The 17,156-nt window shown below is 44.4% G+C and overlaps 1 protein-coding gene across 2 annotated transcripts in view; it reads left to right on the top strand.

Moving 5' to 3' along the window:
• The window catches only part of itgb2 (integrin, beta 2), a 50,483-nt gene that overhangs the window by 12,852 nt on the left and 20,475 nt on the right, over window positions 1-17,156 (top strand). For both annotated transcript variants that reach the window (XM_080037814.1, XM_080037813.1), the window contains exons 4-11: window positions 5,151-5,352; window positions 5,649-5,819; window positions 6,161-6,402; window positions 6,660-6,818; window positions 6,995-7,090; window positions 7,208-7,297; window positions 7,455-7,592; window positions 13,726-13,916. In XM_080037814.1, the coding sequence (XP_079893940.1) occupies window positions 5,151-5,352; window positions 5,649-5,819; window positions 6,161-6,402; window positions 6,660-6,818; window positions 6,995-7,090; window positions 7,208-7,297; window positions 7,455-7,592; window positions 13,726-13,916 (1,289 nt within the window). The remainder of the gene's footprint in view (window positions 1-5,150; window positions 5,353-5,648; window positions 5,820-6,160; window positions 6,403-6,659; window positions 6,819-6,994; window positions 7,091-7,207; window positions 7,298-7,454; window positions 7,593-13,725; window positions 13,917-17,156) is intronic.

The following is a 17,156-nucleotide window of genomic DNA, read 5'->3' as shown; positions in this document are numbered from 1 at the left end:
CCCAGGACCTCCACATCCAGCAGGTTCACCTCCAAGATCGTCTGAGACCAGCCACTGAGACAGCTGCTGAAACAATTGGTTTGCATAACCAAACAATTTCTGCACAAACTGTCAGAAACCATCTCAGGGAAGCTCAACTGCATGCTCGTCGTCCTCATCGGGGTCTTGACCTGACTCCAGCTCGTCGCCGTAACAGACTTGAGTGGGCAAATGCTCACATTCGATGGCGTCTGGCAAGTTGGAGAGGTGTTCTCTTCACGGATGAATCTCGGTTTACATTGTTCAGGGCAGATAGCAGACAGCATGTGTGGCGTTGTGTGGGTGAGCGCTTTGCTGATGTCAATGTTGTGGATCGAGTGGCCCATGGTGGTGGTGGGGTTATAGAATAGAATATAGAATAGAATATATCTATTGCCATTTGCACAGGTACAAGTACAAGTGCATTGGGATTCTTGTGCGAATCTCCCTGTGTCAGCTTCAATAAAAACAATGTTATATATATAAATAACATTATAACAGGAAAATTCAAAAAATAAATAAGAAATCGTAAAAAAGTAGAAAATAGCTATTCTCTCTTAAAACAAATTATAATACAATAGAATAGAATTAATATTGCACACTTAAATTGTACTACGAGGTGTAGAGCACTAAACACTGAAATGAGAAGAGACACATAAGGTTATTGCAAATTGCAAAAATTGCAAAATGTTCACATTATGTTAAATAATTGCATTATTTGAGGTTAATAAGGTTAATAATGCACACTTATGTTATGAGGTCGACTACTGTCCATTTAGTCCGAGGTGTGGGGTGAAGTACTTTCCTCCCATCTTAATGTCTTGTGCTACCAGTTTCACAGCAGCAGGGTAAAAGCTGTTGTGGTAGCGGGCCTTGTGGGTGGAGATGCTCTCTGGCCGGCGATGTCGCAGGTTACAGCCAGAGTTCTCCCACCTGAACAGAGCATGAGCTGGGTGATATTTGTCCCTGAGGATGCACTGTGCTTTCTCCCTGCAGTGCCGTGTGTACAGTGTGTCCATGGAGGGGAGGTTGGAGCCAGTGATTCTCTCTGCAGTCTTTATGACCCGTTGAAGCGACTTCCTCTCGGACAGTGTGGTATTTCCGAACCACACCGTGATGGCATTGGAGAGGAGGCTTTCAACGAGTCCTCTGTAGGCCTGTGTGAGGGGCTGACCTTTAATTCCAGTCTTCTTCAGCAGCCTGATGAAATATAGCCACTGCTGTGCTTTCTTCACTGTTTTAGCAGTGTTTTGGGCCCAGCTCAGGTTATCCGTGATGTGAAGACCAAGGAACTTGTAGCTGTCAGCCCGCTCCACCGTCGTCCCCTTGATGGTGAGCGGCTGCAGAGGGGGGGCTTTCCTACGGAAGTCCACAATTACCTCCCTTGTTTTGTCTACATTTAGTACTAGGTCATTGTCCTCTCCATACATGGTGACTTTGTGGACTAGCTCCCTGTAAGAAGACTCATCCCTCCCTCTAATGAGGCCAAGGATGGTCGTGTCGTCTGCGTATTTAATTATAATGTTGTTATTGTCCTGGGGGGAGACGCAATCATGTGTGTACAGTGTAAAGAGTTTTGGGCTGAGGCAGCAACCCTGGGGGGTTCCTGTGCTGACTGTGAGCTCGGCAGAAACCCTGGTACCAAACCTCAGGGTTATGGTATGGGCAGGCATCTGTTATGGACGAAGAACACAGGTGCATTTTATTGATGGCATTTTGAATGCACAGAGATACCGTGATGAGATCCTGAGGCCCATTGTTGTGCCATACATCCATGAACATCACCTCACGTTTCAGCAAGATAATGCACGGCCCCATGTTGCAAGGATCTGTACACAATTCTTGGAAGCTGAAAATGTCCCAGTTCTTGCATGGCCAGCATACTCACCGGACATGTCACCCATTGAGCATGTTTGGGATGTGCTTGACCGGTGTATAAGACAGCGTGCACCACTTCCCACTAATATCCAGCAACTTCGCACAGCCATTGAAGAGGAGTGGACCAACATTCCATAGGCCACAATTGACAATCTGATAAACTCTATGCGAAGAAGATGTGTTGCACTGCATGAGGCAAATGGTGGTCACACCAGATACTGACTGGTTCTGAGTCCCCAGAGCCCAATAAAGCAAAAAAATGCACATTTCAGAGTGGCCTTTTATTGTGGACAGTCTAAGGCACACCTGTGCACTAATCATGATGTCAGATCAGCATCTTGATGTGGCACACCTGTGAGGTGGGATGGATTATCTCAGCAAAGCAGAAGTGCTCACTATCACACATTTAGACAGATTTGTGAACAATGTTTGAGAGAAATGGTAATATTGTGTATCTCGAATGAATTTTAGATCCATCTCATGAAAAATGGGAGCAAAAACAAAAGTGTTGCGTTTATATATTTTTGTTGAGTGTAGGTTTTTTTGTGCTACTTAACACATAGGTTCTTTTTGTGTTACCTACTTCATAGGTTTTTTTTTGTGTTACCTACTACATAGGTTTTTTTTTGTGTTACCTACTACATAGGTTTTTTTTGTGTTACCTACTACATAGGTTTTTTTTGTGTTACCTACTACATAGGTTTTTTTTGTGAAACCTAACACAGGGTTTTTTTTGTTACCTACTGCATAGGTTTTTTTGTGCTACCTAACACATAGGTTTTATTTGTGTTACCTACTACATAGGTTTTTTTTGTGCTACCTAACACATAGGGTTTTTTTTGTGTTACCTACTGCATAGGTTTTTCTTTTGTGCTACCTAACACATAGGTTTTTTTTGTGTTACCTACTACATAGGTTTTTTTTGTGTTACCTACTACATAGGTTTTTTTTGTGCTACCTAACACATAGGTTTTTTTTGTGTTACCTACTACATAGGTTTTTTTTGTGCTACCTAACACATAGGTTTTTTTTGTGTTACCTACTACATAGGTTTTTTTTTGTGTTACCTACTACATAGGTTTTTTTTGTGCTACCTAACACATAGGTTTTTTTTGTGTTACCTACTACATAGGTTTTTTTTGTGCTACCTAACACATAGGTTTTTTTTTGTGTTACCTACTACATAGGTTTTTTTTTGTGTTACCTACTACATAGGTTTTTTTTGTGCTACCTAACACATAAGATTCACCATCCTGACTTATTTTAGGCTGCAGTTTAGAGAATGAACTGTCAACCCTTTTTGTAACAATTTATGATTAATGCAAAGCTGTGATGTAGAAAGTTTTTATTTAAAGCATTTTCAATTATAAAGCATAATTTATTAACATTTGATAATTTGGCCAACATTAATAGACAAAACGTGAGCCGATAAACCTCTGCATCTGCAATCTTCTTACACCTGGTCTTCATCTGTAATCAACTCCTCTTCATATACTCCTGGATTCTCTGCAGTCAGCTCCGGATCATATTTCGCACTCCCGTGTACCCCCGGATCATTCACTCCAGCCTGCCTCCCCACTCACCAACAAGCCATTTCCCAGCCCCGTTCCTGGTCTGTTCATGGTGAATCTTATGTGTTAGATAGCACAAAAAAAACAATAAACTATGTAGTAGGTAACACAAAAAAAACCCTATGTAGTAGGTAACACATTAGGGCCCGACCGATATTGATTTTGGAGTGCCGATGCCGATTATTTTCAGAGAAAAATTACGACGACGATTAAATCGGCCGATTAAAAAAATAAAATAAATCCCCAAAATGTATATTGAAAAAAGTTTATTTTTTGAACCCTTAAATATATATATACCTTTTACTGTTGAAAATATGTACAGGAACTTTTTCTTTATTGCAATACGCATTGTATAAATAAAAAAAAGTGTAACAAATATGTCTAAATACAGACATTATGCATTTTATCTTACTGCACCAACCCTCTGGAACTCCCTACCCCCAAACATCAGCATCTCAGACTCAATAAACTCATTCAAAAGTCAACTCAAAACTCACCTCTTTAAGGAAGCATAATGACACCTGACTCCACTTCAAACCTTATTTTAATTGTTTTCTGTATTTTGTTTTCTTTTTCTACATGTATGATTCTCTATGATGTAAAGTGTCTTTGAATGACCTCCAAAAAAGCACCATATAAATTCTATCAATTATTATTATTATTAACTGTCAAGCGATGACCAATGCCTCTGCTATTGGTTGCAGGGGGAACTGTCAAGTGTAAATTAATCCAATGTATTACAACACACCTGCTGCTGCTATAAATAGGCTATAGCATTAATGCTATTCAATTAGGCTACCTCCAAGGCAGCACTACATTTCACATATAAGATGGTTCTGGTTGTGGTGATGTAGGAGGTGACTACTCCTCAATGTCTATGTGGCTGTGGTAGGTGGCAGCCATGGACTCGCAAATAACAACTGGCGTCAGAGACACCCGTTGTGTCTGGGCGGAGATGGTGTCCACAGCACACACATACACACACACACACACACACACACACAGACACACACACACACACACACACACACACAGACACATATCACACATAACCCTGACCACTCAAGCCCTCTTGAATCCATCCCCCTCTCCCTCCTCGTTGCAGACCAGATTCTGCGGCGGGCGGGACGCGCCTGTCGGCTGCGTACGCCCCCTGGTGGCTGTGCTGCGACACCTACCGTTCCATAAACCCTTAACCCGTCCCTTTAATGTGCAAGTCTAGGAGTTTTATTTGTCTGTGGTGTTTATCATGTTGCTTATTGTGCCATGGTGTTTGTTTTTACTGATCACACACAGCGCTCCCATAAGGAACGTAGTTTGAGATTGGCATTTTTTTTAACCTGCTTTTCCCTGTTCTCCTTTTCCTTCGATGATAAATAGGGGCGCAGTCCACGCTAGACGAACCTACAGTTACACTCTCTCCTGTCCACCCATGTTATTGTCACTGTCTTTCTATGTTTCTTGGCGGGGTGTGAACTGAAATGAAATTGCGTTGTTCTGTAACGGTGCAATGACAAATAAATCTGATTCTGATTAGTATTCTGATTGTAAACATCTCCCAGTCAGTGGTGTCAAATCAGTCTTAAAGTGCAGCAGAGGCCCCTTCTGACCACACATGCAGACACAGAGGAGTGAACTTTCTATTCTTATCTCTTTTCTTGTGTTTTGGCTTCCCCTCTACAGAATTTTACCAAAGCAGGTGAGCAGGAAGCCGCACGCTGTGACACCCAGGCTCAGTTAATAGAGAGAGGCTGCAAGAAGGAGGAAATCATCTCCCCTAAGAACAATCTCACCTTTGTCAAGAAGGATGCTCTGTCCGTGTCATTCAACCAGCAGGAACCGGTCCAGATGAGTCCACAGAAGATAAGTCTGAGACTGCGACCCGGTACGTGGAATGACTTCAGGCTAACCTTTGAGAAGTAAAGGAACACACTGTTTGTTTTAGAAGATGAGAGTTAAACCAGAACAGTCCTCTGTGTGCTCTAAAGTCAATGAGCCATTATCTTCGTTTGTGTAGAAAAAATTAAAAAGATTAAAAAAGATTAGAGTTCCAGTTTGAGAATTGTATGGACATGCTGTCAGTGGACTTCAAATGTGTGTTATTGGTTGTTTAACGCCTACATGCTAGTTTTAATGATTCTTGTTCCTCCTTTAATTTGTTTTTCTATTCTGTGTTTACAGGTCTTTCCACAACATTTAGCGTTTCATTTAAAAGAGTACAGGGTTATCCAGTTGATCTCTACTACCTAATGGACCTGTCTTACTCAATGAAAGATGACTTGAAAAATGTTAAAGAACTGGGAAAAGATCTTTTTGCAGCTCTGAAAAAAATCACTGAACATGCTCAAATAGGTAAACATTTACAATCTTCTCTGTTTATTGTTCTTCTCCATGTTTATTGTCTGCACCAATAAACCAAGGCAATTTCCTTGTTAGTAAAAAAGTATTTGGAAATAAGCTTGATTCTGCTTCTCATTTCCTGCCACTCCCTTTCCTGTGTTGTATCATGTTTTGATAATTATACAAACTATGTATTCAAAATCTACAGGCCGTATTCCAAAGGGCTGCCTTTTGTTTCAGTATACTATGACTTTATTCATATCAATGATCTGAAGTGTTTGATAATGTTTTTAAAGCAGTGCTATGTGATAAGGTCAAATCTGAGGAACTTATAGTTGTTTTTGTAACTACAGGGTTTGGTGCCTTTGTGGATAAGACAGTCCTTCCTTATACTAACACCAATAAAGAGAAACTGCAGAAGCCATGTGATGAGAACGACCAGCAGTGTCAGGCTGCCTTTGGCTACAGACATGTGCTTAGTATGACCCCAAGGGAGGATGAGTTCAAAAGGAAAGTGACAGAGCAGTTCATTTCTGGGAACTTGGACTCCCCTGAAGGGAGTCTTGACGCCATGATGCAGGCTGCTGTATGTGGGGTAAGTTACCTTTTAAAATGCAATCTTTTGACTTCAAACTGCTGATCATATTTGTAATAGAAACGTCATTGCTGGATTACACTACAATCCCCATCAATTATGTTTAACAAATGTTTATCGTAAACCAAGTTAATTGAATATAGAGGTATTTAAAGGAGAAAGAGAAATGTTACCACAGGTTTCTTTTAACCAATCAGATAAAAGAAAATCCTTGTTCCTTTTAAATGCTTAAATGGTTGCTTACACCTATTTTATAGGACAAAATTGGTTGGAGGAATAGCAGTACCAGACTTATTGTTTTGACCACTGACGCTGGATTCCACATGGCTGGGGATGGAAAATTGGCTGGCATACTGGAACCCAATGATGAACATTGCTACGTGAAAGACAATCTTTATACCAAGAGTTCTGAGTTGGTATGTATAGAATCACAAATGTAAATCTCCTGTCACAAAGTTGCCATTGCTGTGAAATCCAAAATGCTAAGATCCAGTAATACATTGTAACTGTCCCTTATGCCTTAATTTAGCTATATTGACGAAAGAAATGACATGGAGATTAGGTCAACAAGATTTCCTTGATTGTTGTGCAGGACTACCCGTCTGTTGGACAGCTTGCTATGCAATTGGAAAAGAACAATATTCAGCCGATATTTGCTGTGACAAAAAACGTGGAGGATGTATACAAGGTAAATATAATGAACTTACATTTCTATACCTATGTTTAAATCATTTTTAATTTAGTAGAGTACACATTATTTTGATAGGCCAATTAATTTTACATTTCATCTTATTTTTTACACCAGCAACTCTCTAAAATGATTCCAAAATCAGAGGTGGGAGTCTTGTCACACGATTCTACAAATGTTGTAACACTGATTGATACTGCCTACAAAGTAAGTTTTCAACTGATGTAAGTTGTCACTTTGTCACTGCTTTCTCTTCTATCTTGCACATGTGTTTTTAAAACTGTCCAATAATGACCAATACAATTTGTCCAAGAATTTTTTTGTTTAAATCTCACACGTTTCTTAAATCTGTAATCCATGACAGAGGTTGTCTTCCAAAGTAACTGTGACCCATGACAATCTGCCTGACAACGTAAGAGTTTTCTACACCCCCAGATGCACATCTCCAGGAACAGCTGGGGACAGCGAAGGGGTTTGTGACAATGTGCCTGTGGGACAAGAGGTCAGTATTTTTTGCAGTTCTTTAAATGTGTCATTGTTATATAGCCTATATATCAATTTCAGGTGTTAACATTCTAATAGATTCTCTACTTGGCCATATTGCAAATCAGATTTAAAAACCATTTCATTTTAATTGCTGCCACTCTTCACCACTGTGTAAATGTTTCAATTGTTTTTCTCTTCACCTGTTGTTGTGTATTTGATGTATTTGCATTGAATATTGTTTATGTATTGTTGTTTTTCCTTTGAATTTGTTTTATCTCGACGTCATTGTAAATGAGGGTCACCCCTCAATTGGTCTCTCGAGGATAAATAAAAGTTAAATGAAATTGTCCGTCCACTTATCCTGGTCAAGGTGTCAGGATTGTACCAAAATGGCAGGCCAGAACCCAATAGCACGACAACAAACCGTTCAGGTATAGCAACAAAGTTTAATAAAGAATCAAACCAGGTAGTAGCGAGGCAACAAGTCCAAGAGGGGCAGGCAAAGGGAATCCAAAATCCAAAAGGATGGGTCAGAACACGAATAGGCAGGCAGGTAAACAGGCAGGAATTCGGAATAGGCTGGAGAGCAATGTAACACAAAGACAATCTGGCAGGGAACTGAGGGAATGAACCGGTATATATACTGTGGGGCTAATAGCTGATGGGGAGCAGGTGAGTGTGGTTAGGCCAGGTGGAAGTAATCAGCAGGGAGTGCAGAGCAGGGGGGAGTGGCCGGGTCTGAAATGACAAGAGAGTTAATATGGGAACAGACAAGTGACAAAAAACTAAATTGTGGCTGAAGTAGTGACAGAACCCCCCCTTCTAGGGACGGCTCCTGACGTCCCACCAGGCTGATCAGGATGGTCCCTATGGAATGTGGTGATGAGGTCGGGGTCCAGGATGTGGCGAGCCGGGACCCACGAGCGCTCCTCAGGGCCATAACCCTCCCAATCAACCAAGTATTGGAAACCCCTTCCCCGTCGTCGCGACCTGATGAGACGATGAACCGAGTAGGCAGGCCCTCCATCAATGAGCTGGGGGGGCGGCGGGGGTCTGGAGGAGGGCTGGAGCTGGGACTCTTTAACGGGTTTGATCTTGGATACATGGAAGGTGGGATGGATCCTCATGGAGCGAGGAAGACGGAGACGGATTGCAGCAGGATTGATGACTTTATTGATGGAGAACGGACCCACAAACCTGGGAGCCAACTTCCTAGACTCCACCCGGAGCGGAAGGTCCCGTGTAGACAACCAAACCTTCTGACCCGGAGTGTAACCGGGTGCAGGGGTCCGACGGCGATTGGCATATCTCTGGTATCGGTCGGACGAGCGCAGGAGAGCAGCACGGGCCCGCACCCAGGTGCGCCGACATCGCTGGACGAACGCCTGGACAGACGGGACACTGGCCTCTCGCTCCTGCTCAGGGAACAATGGAGGTTGATATCCTCGAGAGCACTGGAAGGGGGAAAGACCTGTTGCTGAACTTGGAAGTGTGTTGTGAGCATACTCCACCCATAGGAGCTGCTTGGACCAGGAGGACGGGTTCTGGGATGTGATGCAGCGCAAGGCAGTCTCCATCTCCTGGTTCATCCGCTCAGTCTGGCCGTTGGATTGAGGATGGAAACCCGAGGATAAGCTGACCGTGGCCCCCAACAGCTGACAAAACTCTGTCCAGAAACGAGAAGTGAACTGCGGCCCCCGGTCGGAGACAATGTCACAGGGAAGGCCGTGCAGACGGAAAACATGATGCAACATAATTTCAGCTGTTTCCTTGGCAGATGGTAACTTGGGCAACGGAACAAACTGAGCAGATTTAGAAAATCTGTCCACAATAGTAAGAATAGTGGTGTTACCCTCGGAGGGAGGCAGTCCGGTGACGAAGTCGATCGAGATGTGGGACCACGGACGATGAGGAACAGGCAGTGGCTGAAGAAGGCCCGCAGGGGCATGGCGAGCGATCTTGTGCTGGGAGCAAACACAGCAAGCAGCGATGAACTCCTTGGCGTCCTCTTCCATGGTAGCCCACCAGAACCGTTGCTTCAGCAGGGCTAGAGTGCGCCTAACCCCTGGATGACAGGCAAGGCGAGAAGAATGTCCCCACTGGAGGACCTGAGAGCGGAGATTCACAGGCACATACAGACGATTATCAGGGCAAGCACTGGGGGCCGGGTGGTCGGCCTGGGCCCGTTTTACCTTGTCCACAATGTCCCAGGTAACTGCGCCGATGACCATCTTAGTGGGGAGGATGCTCTCAGGATGTGTGGGAACATGTTCGGATTGGAACTGACGGGACAGGGCATCTGGTTTGACGTTCCTAGAACCTGGGCGATAAGACAGGGTAAAATCAAAACGATTAAAGAACAACGCCCACCTGGCCTGACGGGAGTTTAACCGTTTGGCTGACCGGATGTACTCCAGGTTTTTGTGGTCCGTCCACACCACAAACGGATTCTTCGCCCCCTCCAACCAGTGCCTCCACTCCTCGAGAGCCATCTTAACCGCCAATAGCTCCCGGTTTCCAACGTCATAATTTCTCTCCGCTGGGGACAATTTGCGGGAGAAAAAGGCACATGGATGTAACTTTTGGTCTTTACCTGACCGCTGAGACAGGACTGCCCCCACCCCGGAGTCTGACGCATCCACCTCAATGACAAACTGGCGTTCTGGATCTGGTAGGATGAGGATGGGAGCAGAAGAGAACCGTGACCTTAACTCACTGAACACCCTTCCTGCAGCAGGGGACCATTGGAAGGCTACCTTTTGGGAGGTGAGGGCTGTCAGGGGAGCTGCTACAGAACTATAGTTGCGGATAAACCTACGATAGAAATTGGCAAACCCCAGAAATTGTTGAAGCTTCTTACGAGTGGTGGGGACCGGCCAATCCACCACCGCTTTAATCTTGGTGGGATCCATGTGAATACTTCCGACTGAAATTATGTATCCCAGGAACGACACCTCAGTGGCATGGAACTCGGACTTCTCGACCTTCACGAACAGCTGGTTCTCTAGGAGTCTCTGGAGAACCCTGCGGACATGCTGCACATGGTCCTGTTCGGTCTTGGAGAAGATGAGGATGTCATCAAGATAAACAAACACAAATACATTGAGAAAATCCCGGAGCACATCATTCACTAAGGCTTGGAATACTGCAGGAGCATTTGTGAGTCCGAAAGGCATTACCAGGTACTCGTAGTGGCCCCTAGGGGTATTGAACGCCGTCTTCCACTCATCCCCCTCCCGAATGCGAACTAGGTGATAGGCATTCCTGAGATCAAGCTTGGTAAACACAGTGGCCCCTTGCAAAAGTTCAAATGCAGAAGAGATGAGTGGGAGGGGGTACCTGTTCTTAATGGTGACATCATTCAGACCGCGGTAATCGATGCAGGGCCGGAGGGATTTGTCCTTCTTACCCACGAAGAAAAACCCTGCTCCAGCAGGTGATGAAGAGGGACGGATGAGGCCTGCTGCCAGTGAGTTGTTTATGTATTCGTCCATGGTCCTGGTCTCCGGGGCTGACAGAGAGTAGAGCCTCCCCCTGGGTGGGGATGAGCCAGGGAGGAGGTCAATGGCACAATCATACGGGCGGTGTGGGGGAAGAGAGGTGGCCCGTACCTTGTTAAACACCTCCTTTAAGTCGTAGTACTCCGACGGGACACCTGAGAGATCTGGGAATTCATTAGAAGAAGGGGTGCTGCAGGCAGGTAACAAGGCAGATTTCAGACAGACCGCAAGACATTGATCACTCCATTGTAGAATGGAACCGGTTCTCCAGTCAATGTGTGGATTATGTTTAATTAACCAAGGATACCCCAAGACCACTGGCTGCTGAGGTGCATTAATCAGGTGAAAGGTTAGTGATTCAGTGTGGTTACCTGATATGCCCAGATGAACAGGAACTGTGCGATGGGTTACAGTGCAGAGGAGGCGCCCATCGAGAGCAGTAGCTTCAATAGGCTCGGCCAAGGGTTCCAGGTTAATACCCAGCTGCATGGCAAGGCCCCGATCCAGAAGGTTGGTGTCAGCTCCCGAGTCAATGAGGACAGCGACAGTATGGGACAGACCATTAAAGTTGAGCTGGGCATGAAGTAGTGCTCGAGAGGGACCTTCAAAGTTCTTGATGCGGCTCACCAGCGCCCTCTGGATTCCTGGTGAGCCCTGTCTTTTACTGGACAGGATGACACGTAATGGCCTCCCTCTCCACAGTACATGCAACAGTTCTCCCTTTGGCGCCGTTGTCGTTCAGCAGCTGACAGCCTGGTCCTGCCCAGCTGCATGGGTTCAACTGGGTCACTAGAGGCAGCAGCGGTAGGAAAACCCGTTGAAGTGGAAGGTGAAACTGGAAGACGTGGAAGGCTACGGGAAGTGCTGGTCAGTACCTTCTCTCGTCTCCTCTCCTGGATACGTCCATCGATGCGGATAGCGGTGGCGATGAGAACGTCCAAATCCCCTGGAGGATCCCGGGCCGCCAGCTCGTCCTTGATGGCATCAGAAAGTCCGTTGTAAAAGGCGTCAGCCAGGGAGGAAGAGTTCCAGTCACTCTCTGCAGCGATAGTCCGGAACTCGATGGAATAATCAGTCACTCTCCGGCTCCCCTGAGCCAGGTTAAACAGACCCCGAGCAGCCTCTCGACCAGGGGTAGCATGATCAAACACCTTCCGAAGACCCTCAGAGAAGGCAGCCACAGAAGAACAGAGAGCCGACTGCTTCTCCCACTCGGCGGCACCCCAGTTCCGGGCCCGCCCAGTAAGCTGGGTGATCATGAAAGCCACTCTCGACCTCTCCGTGGGATATGTGAGAGGTTGTAGTTCAAAAGTCAATGAGCACAGAGTCAGAAAGGAGCGACAGGTATCTGGAGCTCCAGAAAAGCGCTCTAGAGCACTTAAGCGGGGCTCTGGCCGGGAGACAGCAGGGACAGGAGGGCTGGTGGGTGGTTGAACCGCTGGGGTCTGGCTGTCCAGCGTGAGCTGCTGGAGCTGGCCGCTCAGAACCTCAAAATGCTGATTGTGGCGTTCCGAAGCTTCCTGGAAAGCCACTTCCATAGCGGTGAACTGTCTCGAATGCTGGTGTAGGGCGGCACCTTGTGCTGCCACTTCTTCCTTAAGAGCCTTTGTGTCGGCTGGGTTCATCTTTTGGCCAGATTGTACTGTCAGGATTGTACCAAAATGGCAGGCCAGAACCCAATAGCACGACAACAAACCGTTCAGGTATAGCAACAAAGTTTAATAAAGAATCAAACCAGGTAGTAGCGAGGCAACAAGTCCAAGAGGGGCAGGCAAAGGGAATCCAAAATCCAAAAGGATGGGTCAGAACACGAATAGGCAGGCAGGTAAACAGGCAGGAATTCGGAATAGGCTGGAGAGCAATGTAACACAAAGACAATCTGGCAGGGAACTGAGGGAATGAACCGGTATATATACTGTGGGGCTAATAGCTGATGGGGAGCAGGTGAGTGTGGTTAGGCCAGGTGGAAGTAATCAGCAGGGAGTGCAGAGCAGGGGGGAGTGGCCGGGTCTGAAATGACAAGAGAGTTAATATGGGAACAGACAAGTGACAAAAAACTAAATTGTGGCTGAAGTAGTGACACAAGGTCCTGGTAGCACCAGACTATGAAAGGTAGCCCAGACACCTTTCTTCCTAGCCCCTTTCTCCAACTTCTCAAGGAATGATCCCAATAAAAGAACATAGATCCATAGGTAAATCAAGACCTTAACCATTAGGCGCAGCTGCACAATGAAGAATGCATTTTAATGCAATGATATTAGGTTGATCATGTGTTTTGTTGCCGTTTAGAAGTCTGAAATCTATCATGTATCTTCTATGGTTTACTGCTTGAGTGTCTAAGTGTTTAGGTGTATAGGGTGCCAGCCGCTTTACTGTGGCTCATTCAATTTGTGTCTCACTGGAGGAAGAGCTGTATCTGTGCTCTTGGCAGGAAGTGAAGATTAGTTATAATTATAGACCAATGGGTGGTGGTTCTATTTAAAAATAAAAATAAATGTTTTACTCAAAAGGTGTGCTGCAACACTGCACAGGCTTCCGGGGAAAAATGCCAAGATCCTTGAAAAAATTATCCTGCTGATTGCCAAAGTGCTTAGTTTTCTTTTAACTGAACATTTAAAAAAAAAAAAGTTACTTTGTCGACCTTTGCAGATTTCTTTTGATGTCACTGTGACAGCGGACTCATGTATGAAGGACAAGTCTTTCACTATCAGACCACTGGGCATTAAAGACACACTTACAGTGACCATATCTACAAACTGTGAGTGCCAATGCGAAGAACCCAATAACAATAGCCACCCACACTGCAAGGGCAAGGGAAGAGTCAACTGTGGGATATGCAGGTAAGCTTTACCCCGGAATTCCACTGGCTGCGCGTGCATTGTCCTACGGTTTTGCTCCATGCGCCCACGTCTGACAACACCCACCGGGTGCGTTTTCAAAGCGGGCACGGTCGCGAGACCGAGGAGTTCCCGCGGTAATTAAAAGTGACGGGAGATCGTGCTTGATAACATGATTCTGTATGTTGTATTTACACAACAACAAACGCACAGAAGGTTATTGTTTCCTATCCGAACAAGTAAAAGAACAGTGGACATGCTTGTATGTGTCTCTGTTTTGAGATTGTTACCTGCAGTGTCTTATTTTGAAAATTAACCGAATGTTTTATTGTTTTGTCGGCTTCTGTGTTCCTGTCTCGCTCCATGTGTTCTGTGCTAAATTGACGGACAGGCAGCTGGTGGAATTCAGCCTACACCTCCTACACAATGACTGTGTCAGAGGGTTGGAATAAACTGGAAGTTCTTTTGCGTTCAAAAAAAGGTACTCTGCTGGTGTTACGGCCGACCATACCTGGCTCGTTAATCGGCCAGCAACAAAGAAAGACAACGCAAAACCAGAATTAAAGCTCCAATAATAATCTCAGTTTATTAAATCAATCACCAAAACTCACTGCGAGCGAGAGCCGGCCACAGCACAGGCCACGCGTTAAGGACCTGCAGTAACGCCTCCCCCAAATCAGGACACCTGAGATACCCCTTTCACACCAAAAAGAACCAAGAGCCAGTTCCAGGCTGGTGCTGCTTCAGTCTCCTCTTTAGCAGGTAAAATGCATGCTCTATAGCAGGGGTTCTCAAACTTTTGATAGCTGAGGGCCAATTTAGGAACCCAACATTGGACCGAGGGCCGCCGAAGGAAAAAAAATTATAAAACTGAAATAATTTAAATGGCCAGCGTCTTTGCGTCTTTACAGTTTACATGTATTGGTCAGCATCCAATACTGTGTAATTAACACATTTAAAGTAATAAATGAAGGGCTAGGTCTCATTTCAACATTGGGGAACACATTAAAAGCGGGGGTCTGGGGGTTGTCCCCCAGAAAAATTTGAGGTTCGAACACTTCATTTTGTGCATTTTGGTTAATTTTTATGCAGTAATTTGTGTCTTCTGTATTTATTTATGGTGGAAATGTTAAGGAAAAGACAACTCACTCCCATTGACACACATCTAATGGAATATAAATCAAGGCACTGAGGCATTCTGTATTGCATTCAAATATTTATTCTACTTTATTGTTCAAAACTTTCTACACATTGAAAACGTATCACCTTTTGGAGTGTTTTTTTGTAGGACTCACTACTCATGATGCAGCAGCAGTGTTAACTATTATGACACTATACATTGGAAATAAACAGGGTGGGCTATCAGCAGTCAACTAGGCAGATAGTTCCATGGCTATCAGCAGCTAGCTAACGTTAGTTTGTTAGCTAAACTTTAGGCAAAAGAGTTAGAAACCAGATAATGTTAGCATCCATCCTTAGACACTTGACCTAATCTAATTCACCTTGAATGTGAGAAAGTGCATCGTATTGGGCTTGACAAGCTCACTATCTAACAACTTACATTGGGACCACTACACTGCCTGCTGCACTGCGGGAGGCTGACCAGCCGTCTGCAACGAGAGGCAGAGGCCAGCCGAACTTCGCAAGTTTAATAAGTGGGGAATGAATACAAACAATTAGGAGGGATATTTAAGTGTTTCGACCCCTGTACTGTTTTTACTGTTACGGGGGACGCATCCCCTCCGTGCGTTTCAATAAAAAAAAATATATATATATATATATATATATATATAGGGGAAGGTGGGGTGATTTGTGCAACTTTTTACTCAAAGTGATTTTAAAGTGAGGCCTTGACAGTTATGTCTCCAACTCAAATATGTACATATATGTCAGGATGTTGTGCATCCCTGGCAATAAAAACTTTGGATCTGGAATAAACTGTTTAAGAAATATAGCTTTCGGAAAAAAAGTTGTCTTGTCGCACAAATCACCCCAATGACAAAGTCACCATCATCATCTTTCTGGCCATCTGAACTCTCATCAGTGGTGTCGTTAAGTGGAATTGAGATGTCACTCTCTTCTGAGCTACTGTAGACAATCACTTTCTTTTGGTGACCAGCGTATACAGCCATGCCACTGGCACAACTCTCAGAAATGTACTTTGCACTAGTTGCTCCGTGCTTGTGGAACCAACTGCCACCTGACAAATGTGATTCCCCCTACATTTCTGCCTTTAAATCAAGGCTCAAAACCCATATGTACACCCTGGTGTTTCCTCCCCATTAACCTCTGCACTACTTACTTACCTCTGCACTACTATCTGTGTTTATGTGGATGTATGGGCTTTACGTCTTTTATTTTGGTTATTGTTATTTTACCTTCATTGTTTACCTACTGAATGCACTATGTACAGCACTTTGGACAGTGCAAACTGTCATAAATGTGCTTTTATAAATACATTTTACTTACTTACTTACTTATAACTCACCCAGGCCCTTGCGCACAAATCACCCCATCCCCAGAATTTTGGATAATAGGCATGATGCAGCAATTTAGGGTTGACATTGTGCTAACTATATAGACTCAAAGTGTAGCATACCAAAGCACTAAAACATGTGTCAAATGTTTTCAAACGTGTCTATAATTGTTCAGACACAATAATCAAAAAACCTTGATCATGGAAATTTTACTTTGAAAGGCAAAACACAGTTTTTTGAGCTTAAATGTGCTTATATCTTATTCCTTGTGTCTCCCTTCTTTACAGGATGAGTCAAATGGATGGCTCTTCTTAAATATGTGGTCACATTTCCAATTTCTTCCACGGTTTTCTAGAAACAAGGGGTTTTGCAACTTCCAAAATGCACAAATCACCCGACCTTCCCCTATATATGATAATTTTTTTTAATTTTTTTTTAATAATTCATAATTCAATGCGGGCCGCGGGCCGCCAGATATGCTTCCGGCCCGCGGGCCGCCATTGGCCCGCGGGCCGCACTTTGAGAACCACTGCTCTATAGGGTTTAAGTCTGGAGATTGACTTGGCCAGTCGAACACTTTCCATTTCTTGCCCCTGATGAACTCCTTTGTTGTTTTAGCAGTTTTTTTAGGTCATTATCTTGCTGCATGATGAAGGATCTTCCAATCAGTTTGGTTGCATCTTTCTTTAAATTGGCAGACAGAATGTTTCTGTAGACTTCTAAGTTCATTTTGCTGCTGCCATCATGTGTTACTGTGTTGTTGTCA

The sequence above is a fragment of the Ammodytes marinus genome, assembly GCF_949987685.1.
Source record: "Ammodytes marinus genome assembly, chromosome: 12".
NCBI classification, from domain to species: Eukaryota; Metazoa; Chordata; class Actinopteri; order Uranoscopiformes; family Ammodytidae; genus Ammodytes; species Ammodytes marinus.
This window is presented reverse-complemented; position numbering and strand designations above follow the sequence as displayed.